At 57.4% G+C, this 8,620-nt stretch overlaps 1 protein-coding gene across 3 annotated transcripts in view; it reads right to left on the bottom strand.

The window, feature by feature from the left end:
* Positions 1–7,794, bottom strand: part of SYT5 (synaptotagmin 5) — an 8,454-nt gene extending 660 nt beyond the window's left edge. The window contains exons 1-8 of one of the 3 annotated variants that reach the window (XM_059665718.1): positions 7,630–7,794; positions 6,467–6,590; positions 5,546–5,718; positions 3,312–3,431; positions 3,053–3,220; positions 2,380–2,547; positions 2,012–2,126; positions 1,621–1,754 (exon numbers count right to left, since the gene is read on the bottom strand). In XM_059665718.1, coding sequence (XP_059521701.1) covers positions 1,621–1,754; positions 2,012–2,126; positions 2,380–2,547; positions 3,053–3,220; positions 3,312–3,431; positions 5,546–5,718; positions 6,467–6,545 — 957 coding nt within the window. In that variant the 5' untranslated portion in view covers positions 6,546–6,590; positions 7,630–7,794. Of the gene's footprint in view, positions 1–1,620; positions 1,755–2,011; positions 2,130–2,379; positions 2,548–3,052; positions 3,221–3,311; positions 3,432–5,545; positions 5,719–6,466; positions 6,596–7,629 lie in introns of all 3 variants that reach the window. The other 2 variants (XM_059665717.1, XM_059665715.1) reach the window with 2 other exon arrangements.
* Between the last annotated feature and the right edge of the window lie 826 nt (positions 7,795–8,620).

Raw genomic sequence — 8,620 nt, 5'->3', positions numbered from 1 at the left:
CCTGCCCTATTCACTCTGATGGCTTCGTTCTGGTTAAAGAAGGCACATCCTCGCCTGGCTGGGAGGTGCACAGGGGACCTGGGAGCTCACCGGGGAGGCAGCCCATCCTCCCTATCAGGGAGCTGCCTATTAGCATGGAAGATGGACAACCTTGTTGCAGAAACAGAATCGCCAGCCCGTTGAAGCCCCCCAGCCCTCTGCTTACCTGTGAACTGCCCCTTTGGCACACCCTTTGGCTACGTCCCCATGTAACCTTTGTCCTCCCACCCAACACAAGCAGCCGCCTTACGGACGGGGCAGAGCAGATGTCTGTGGCTGGCCTGCTGCTCTCCCTGCTGCCGGCAGGATCGGAATAAACGCTCATACCGGTTCACCCCTGTCTCCGCTGAATTGGCACATGGAGTGACAGGCAGCGCGGACCCTTTGTTTGTCCGGTTACAACAGGAGAGTCAGGGTTGGGGGCACCAGGAGGGACTCCCTCGAAGGGTCCTGGGGTCCTTGTTAGGGCCCTGGGTTAAAACCCACCTGGAGCCCTAGCTGGTGTGGCTCAGTGGATAGAGCGCCAGCCTGCGGACTAAAAAGTCCCAGGTTCGATTCGGGTGAAGGGCACATGCCTGGGTTGCAGGCTGGATCCCCAGTGTGGGGCGTGCAGGAGGCAGCCGATCCATGATTCTCATCAGTGATGTTTCTATCTCTCCCTCTCCCTTCCCCTCTGTAATTAATAAAAGTATATATATTTAAAAAAAACCACCAGGAGCTTGGGCTGAGGGGGGTAGGGTGTGAGTGGGAGAGCCCTGCGGTTGGACGGGGGCTCTACAGTCATTCTTCCTGCGAGATCAGACTCCACAGGGGAGAAACCCTCAGGGCCTCGTTGCTGAGGGACTGTTAGGGGCCTCCTTAGGGAGCTGCCTCCTAAGGGGAGGCAAACCTCCAGGAGTCGTAAATATAGACATTTTTAAAAATTATTATTTCAGAGAGGAAGGAAGAGGGAGAAAGGATAGAAACATCAATGATGAGAGAGAATCATTGATCGGCTGCCTCCTGCACGCCCCACACTGGGAATCGAGCCCACAACCTGGGCATGTGCCGTGACAGGGAATTGAACCGTGACCTCCTGGTTCATAGGTCGATGCTCAGCCACTGAGCCACACCGGCCTGGCTACCTCCAGGACTCTTAAGTGAGTGGAGGGACCTGTCTCTAAAGCAGTGGTTCTCAACCTTCTGGCCCTTTAAATACAGCTCCTCATGTTGTGACCCCCAACCATAAAATTATTTTCGTTGCTACTTCATCACTGTCATGTTGCTACTGTTATGAATCGTCATGTAAATATCGGATATGCAGGATGGTCATAGGCGACCCCTGTGAAAGGGTCGTTCAACCGCCAAAGGGGTCGCGACCCACAGGTTGAGAACCGCTGCTAACGGGTGGTGGGGAAATCTTTTTCTCAGTTACCTTGGCTCCTGAGGGGGCGGGGCAACCCGCTGCTCCTAGGAGGAAACTGGGGACACAACCTGGGACCCCCTGGTCTCTGGAGGTAGCTAAGGAGTCTCCCTTCCTCTAGCGGCGGGGTTCCTAAGGGCCTGGGCTGCTCTGCGGGGGCCCAGGCAGGCCTCGCTCACCTGGACCAGGTCACAGGGCACCTCGAAGCTGAAGGCCTCGTTGTAATAGGGGTTCAGCGTGTTCTTCTTGATGGTCGTCTTCTTTTTCCGCATCTTCTTGCCGCCCTGCAGCAGGTGAACCTTGACGTACGGATCTGGGGAGAGAGAGGAGGCGTCTCAGGGCCCCTCCCCCCTGCTTAGTGGAGGGATGGGATTGAGGGGGACGCACGAGACTGCTCTGGAACAACACCCCTCAGGTCCCCTCTGTCTGTGCCCAGATCGAATCTGTATCCTCCCAAGGCAGCCGGGACCTCCCTCTCCCCCAGGAGACCCCCCGGGGCCCGGAAACTCTCACCCTCAGCGAGGGGCCCCCTCGTGCACCGCCACCCCCACTGCCTTGCTTCCCACACACCTGACAGCCCTCCCACGTCCATCTTCTTCAGGTTTTTAGCCTCCAGCACGATGACGGTGAGCTTCCCGGCAGTGGGGACGTAGCGGAGGGAGAAGCAGATATCCCCCAGCTTCTCCTGCTAAAGGCCGGAGAGGGACGGGTCACCGGAGCCCCCCCTGCGACCACTCTCCCCCCTCCCACCCCTCCCGCCCGCCTGGGAATGGAAGGGTCCTGAGTTAACACCGGGAGGCAGCCCTCTGCTGCAGGTGCAAGGGCTGGAGCCTGGGTCTGGAGCCTGTGAGCTGATTGGCCCTGGAGGTCTGTGATCTGATTGGCCCGGGGCTGTCGTGGGCGTGGCCAGACGTGGGGGCGTGGCCACGCGCGCTCACCTCCTCCTTCGGAGCTGCCTGCAGCTCCCGCCAGGCCAGCACGGGTCTCCCCAAGTCCACGGAGCTCATGGGGACCCGCACCTCCCCGATGGCATCGTTGCGGGAGAAGCGGTCGAAGTCGTACACCGCCATGACCAGGACCCTGCCTCCCAGCTCCACGTAGGGGACCTGGGTGGGGAGCGAGCGCAGAGAGAGCACGAGGTGTGGAGTAGGGAGTCAGATCAGGGTGGGAAGCGACAAGTGGGGCAGCGAGGGGCGCAGGGAACAGGTGACGGGAGTCCATTGAACCCCAAAGGGACAACCCAGTGGCCAGTCGAATGAATAGTCTCCAGGGCTGTCAGCTGCCCCCTGAGCTGTGGCTGCCTCCAGAAAAAGCTGAAGGAGGCGGCCAGGGTGGCTCAGTGGTGTAGCATCGACCTATGAACCAGAAGGTCACGGCTCGATTCCCTGTCAGGGCACAGGCCCAGGTTTCGGGTTTGATTCCCCGTGTGGGGCGTGCAGGAGGCACCGATCAATGATTCTCTCTCATCATTGATGTTTCTATCTCTCCCTTCCCCTCTGAAATCAATAACATATTTTTTTTAAGGAAAGAAAAAGCTGAAGGGGTTGGTCCCCAGTGTCCCAGGGACGGGGGCCGGCTGCCCAGGGTGGGGCCCTGAGGCCTGGTGCTCACCTTGAAGGCGAAGGTCTCCCCAAAGTGTGGGTTCAGCGTCTGCCGATGCACCTTGGTCTCGTGCCGCCTCCGCTTGTCTGGCAGCAGGTAAACCCGCACGTAGGGGTCCGAAGAACCGCCCAGATCCAAGGCCGCCAACCCCTCGGCTTGCAGGATGCCCACCAGCAGCTGCACAGGGAGGAGGATCCCTGGTCTGAGCTGCCCTTCTGCACCCTCCTGGGTCCCTCCTCTCCAAAGCCTCCCCCGCCTCCGCACCCACCTGGCCACTCTGGAAATCGTAATCCAGGGAGTACTGCAGTCGTCCCAGCTCGTGCTTCTCCGCCACCTGCTGCCCTGGCCCGGATAGTGCCGGCTCCAGCTCCTCCACTTCCGGTTGCACCTTGGGGAGCCAGGGGCAAGGGCGGGTAAACTCTTCCCCTGAGGGTGTCATCCTCCAGGCCCAGAAGCCAAGGGAGACTCACACATCTCTAGGTTATACCTGAGCACTTGGGGGCTAAGCAGCCTCCGTGTTCGATTAGTGATGTCTGCCACTGGGGAGGGACTAGCCATAGCAACACATGGGTGTAGTGTATTTTCGGTGTTTGATTGGTGATGTCTGCCACTGGGGAGGGAATAGCCATAGCAACACACGGGTGTAGTGTATTTTCGGTGTTTGATTGGTGATGTCTGCCACTGGGGAGGGAATAGCCATAGCAGCATATGGGTGTAGTGTATTTTCAGTGTTTGATTAGTGATGTCTGCTATGGTTGGGGCTAGAGACAGTGGTGAAATAGGCACCCATGGTAGCCTAGAAAAACAAGTGTAATAGGGTTTCCCTGACTTCAGGAAGGAGGCAGGAGATTTTATTTCTCGTGGATGTATCGGGGTTGTGCAAATTGCTACAATGTTTAGACAAAGGCAAACTATGGGGGTGAAATGGCGTATTCACTGTGTATTTGCCCTTCTATACTAGAACAGCAAAGTCAAGAAGACTTTTCCTTAACCCAGGCCACCCATTTTCAACATCCAACGTGAAGCAGAATTCTCCTGATTGGGGTGGCTGAATGCCTTCACTTCAGAGATTCTGACTCAGCGGGTTTGGTGCGAGACCCAGAATTTGCCTTTCAATGACACCAGAGGTGATTCTGACATAATGGTTTCTGGAAGTCATTGGCTTAAGGCAGTGATGGCGAACCTATGACACGTGTGTCAGAGGTGACACGCGAAATCAATTTTTGGTTGATTTTTCTTTGTTAAATGGCATTTAAATATATAAAATAAATATCAAAAATATGTCTTTGTTTTACTATGGTTGCAAATATCAAAAAATTTCTATATGTGACACGGCGCCAGAGTTAAGTTAGGGTTTTTCAAAATGCTGACACGCCGAGCTCAAAAGGTTCGCCATCACTGGCTTAAGGGATAGGAATGGAAACTGGATACCAGAACCCTGAAGGGCATCACTATGGGTAAGAATTGTGGCCGCTACTTTTGAGAAGAGAAGAGGGGGAAATATGAGTTATGGACCATGCACTTGAGGCTCAGAGAGGGACAGAGAACTCCCCAAGGCCACACAGCTGGTTGGAAACGCCGGGCTCTCTGGTTCCCAGGTGAGCACCATTGCATGTTGCATCCAGAGACCTGATCCTCAAGTCCTTGCACCTGTAGCCTTGCATTTCCCACGCCAATCGCTTCTTCCAACTCATGGCTCCTTCCTCCTCCTTGGGCTCCATTGCCCATGTCTGTCCTCCACATGGATTCCTAACATCTAACTGACCCTGCCCCTGTCCTTCTAAAAGCTTCCATGGCCCCCAATCACCCTCCTTCCGTGGACACTGCTGGCTCTCCAGCCGCCTCACTCTAGAGCAGTGGTTCTCAACCTTCCTCATGCCGTGACCCTTTAATACAGTTCCTCATGTTGTGGTGACCCCCAATTTCATTGTTACAAATTGACATAATTAAAGCATAGTGATTCATCACAAAAACAATATGGAATTATATATGTGTTTTCCAATGGTCTTAGGCGACTCCTGTGAAAGGGTCGTTCGACCCCCCAAAGGGGTCGCGACCCACAGGTTGAGAACCGCTGCTCTAGAGCACAGTACACGCCCCGCCCATTGTGAAAATGACCCATTGTTCCCCAAATACCCCTGAGAACCTGGATTCCAGGCCCCAGCATATGCTCTTTGGGCTAGAATGTCCTTCCCTCTGCTCTCAGTTAACTCTGTGGGTCCCCTGGGTCTCAGCACAGAAGTCGCCTCCTCTGGGAAGCCTTCAGGGACCTTCTAGGCTGTGAGGTGTTTCCATACGCCTGGTGCTGCCTCTGATGGGGCACATACCGCCTTGCATTGTGAGTACGTGAGTGTCTGACTCCCCCGCCAACCCAAAAGGTTCTTGTGACCAGTGACTACTAGGTCCGGTCCATCTCCAGTTCCCCAGGGTCTGGTTTTGGCAAGACCCACCGAGGAAATGGGCAAACAAGGTAGGCAGAGGAGGGAAGGGGCAGGGCCACACCTTGTTTATGTAACTCCGGCCCAGCTCCTTCACTTCCTGAAGGTGGACCTGGGCTTGGGCCTGGCTCTTCTTGCCCAACCGCCTCCGACATCGCTTCCGGTACAGACAGAAACAGCAGCTGAAGACGAGGAGGCCTGAGACCAGCACGACTGTGGCCAGGGCCCAGGGGGGCACTGCGGAGGACAAGGACACAGAGACACTGAGGCCCTGGGACGTCGGTGTGATCTCACCTATGAAGCCATTTGCTGCCCTAACCCAGCCTGACACCGTCTGATTTTTTTTTTTGCCCATCACTTTCATCCCCCCATTCTAATGTTTCTGCTCAACTCCTGATGCTTTTGGAAGCCTGAACCCCTCCCCGAGCCTGTTTCCCTATCTTTAAAAAGGGACAGCTCATCGGCTGTGGCTCAGTGGTAGAGCGTGAACAGCTATCAACCAGGAGGTCAGGGTTCAATTCTGGGCCAGGCACATGCCCCAGTTGTGGGCTAGATCCCCAGTAGGGGGCGTGCAGGAGGCAGCCCATCAATGATTCTCTCATCATTGATGCTCTCCCTAGCCCTTCCTCTCTGAAATCAATAAAAAATATTTTTAAAAAAGAAAGAACAAATAAAAGAGGGACAGGTGGACCCTCTAATTCACCAATGCAAGAGCCCGTTCCATTCCACGCCCCCTTGGTCTAGTTCTCGTGCAGGATTTTTTGTTTAGTTTTGTCTTTTTTTGTTGTGTTTTTGTTTGTATGTTTGTTTGTTTTGGTTTTTTTTTTGTAGCAAACCTGTTCTTTTTCCATTTCATTTAGATTCCAGCCCAGGATCCCGACCAGGATCCCATCCGGATTTGCCACCCGCCAAGCACACCCGTCCGAATCCCGCCCCAGTAAATCCTGGCCCGACTTCCCTCCGCTCCAACCCCGGATCGGCTCACCAGGGCCGTGGCTGATGCGACTTGAGTCCGGAGGCGTGTCGGACGCTGGAGGCCCCGGGGTTGGGGGCTCCGGAAACATGGCGGCGGGGTCCTACGGTCCTTTCTGCGGAGGCACCCAAGCGCCCTAGCCTCCCACGCCCACCCGTGCAACCATTGAGTCCTCCGAACAACAAAGAACTACAACTCCCATTGCCACCCTGGGCGACCGGCCGCACGGGAGTCGGCCCGCCGCCGCAAGGCATGTTGGGGGTTGTAGTTTCAGCCTCCCAGAGAAGGAGGGAGTGCGCTGGGGGTGCGTTCCAGGACTTAGTTCCATCCCAAAGGAACGCCTCCTCGGTCCCAGGTCCCCGCAGGAATCCCGCTGACTTGTCCCCTTTCTTTGCGCCTTTCCAGGACCTGAATCGGACGTGGGCGAAGGCGAGCGTGGGAACCATCGCACCCAGTTGCCCAGAGCAACGCCTGGCTCCGCTTGGGCCGGGGTGGGAGTCACTCTGGTTGCCCCGGCAACGGCCTGTTGCCAAGACAACGGGCGGGGCACCACTGACTAAAGACAAGTCTCCGGGGGGTTTGGGGGGGAGGCCCGCTGACTCAGTTCTCTGTTGGGCCTGGAACCCCAGACCTGGATCCCGGGACCAGCGAAGGTGGGAGGGACGGGCCCCACAGCTGGCCCCTCCTCCACATCTGGCCATGGAGGCGGGGACTCAGTCTCTCTTCCTCTCCCACTCTTCCGGGCAGTGTGGGGGTCGCGGGGGGGGGCGGTGCCCTGCTGCTTCTGCCCGGCTCCCACGTCCTTCTCGGCCTGTTCGTGCCTCCCGCGCACCCCGAGCACTGTCTTCACACCTGTCCTCGTGACCGTCGCGGCGTCCACCCCTCCCGCCGTCCGTTCCCCCACGGCCTCTCCCCCGCCGGTTCCCCCTGGGTCTCCCCTGCCCTCCGCCGCCGGTTGTCTGGTCTCTGTCTCCCGGGGTCGCTCACTCTCGCCCCGGGCCTGCCCCTCCCTCCCCTCTGGCTCTTGGTCCCCACACCTGTCTCCCCCTTCCGGCTCCAGCCCTCCCACGCCCTCTGTCGGTCCCTCTCCGGGTACCCCCATGCCCTCACCGCCTGTCCCTCTCGGGATGGGAGTGAGGATGCGGCTCCGGGAGGGGATCCCCGCAGCTCCTTACCTGCTCAGCGGCCGCGCAGGACCCTCCCCCGGAGACACCCCGGCGCCGGCCGGACTGACGCAGGCGGGCGGCGCTGTCCGCGGTGCTGATAGTGGAGAGCGGTGGGCGGGGGCGCGGCTGGGCGGAGACGGCCGTGTGTGGAGACGTGTGTATGTGTGCGCGTGTGTGTGTGTGCGCGCGCGCGCGCGTGTGTGTGTGTGGTTGCGCCAGCGCGTGCGTGTTCAGTCCTGAATAGGTGGAGAACCCCGCCCCGCCCGCAGCCAGGAGCCCCCCAGCAATTTCATCCTGGTCCCCATATTTCCTGCCTTTTCGCCCAGCCACCTGGCATCCAGCCTCCCCTCTCTCCCTAGTACAGTGGGGCCTTGACTTACGAGTGTGCAGACTAACGAGTTTTTTGAGATACCAGCTGTCTCTCCGCCGATTTTTTAAAAAATATATTTTATTGATTTTTTTTTTACAGAGAGGAAGGGAAAGGGAGAGTTAGAAACATCGATCAGCTGCCTCCTGCACACTCCCCACTGGGGATGTGTCCACCCCCAAGGTACATGCCCTTGACCAGAATCGAACCCGGGACCCTTGAGTCTGCAGGCCGAGGCTCCATCCACTGAGCCAAACCGGTTAGGGCTCTCCGCCGATTTTTTTTTGCATTGAGTTGATAGAGTAATTTCAGTTAACGAGCTCCTTAACTAGCTTGGTCTGGGGAAGGAGTACTCCTAAGTCAAGGCCCCACTGTATTCAGATATCCAGATGCCAGACTCATTGTGAAAGTGTCTCCCAGGCAAATCCCTCCTCCCCCTTCGAGGTCCCCCTGTCTCCAGGCCCAGGACACCAGCCCCAGGGAACCCGTGCACATGGCCGTGGATGCGGGACTCTGGGCGGGCAGCCTTCTACGCCATCCGCACCTGCTCTTTTTCGGGTGCAAACCTGTGGGTCGCCCTAACTACCTCCCTAGGACTCACGCCTCAGTGCCTGAGAACCCCATCCCTGGGAC

Source organism: Myotis daubentonii, chromosome 15 (genome assembly GCF_963259705.1).
Source record: "Myotis daubentonii chromosome 15, mMyoDau2.1, whole genome shotgun sequence".
Classification (NCBI taxonomy): Eukaryota; Metazoa; Chordata; class Mammalia; order Chiroptera; family Vespertilionidae; genus Myotis; species Myotis daubentonii.
This window is presented reverse-complemented; position numbering and strand designations above follow the sequence as displayed.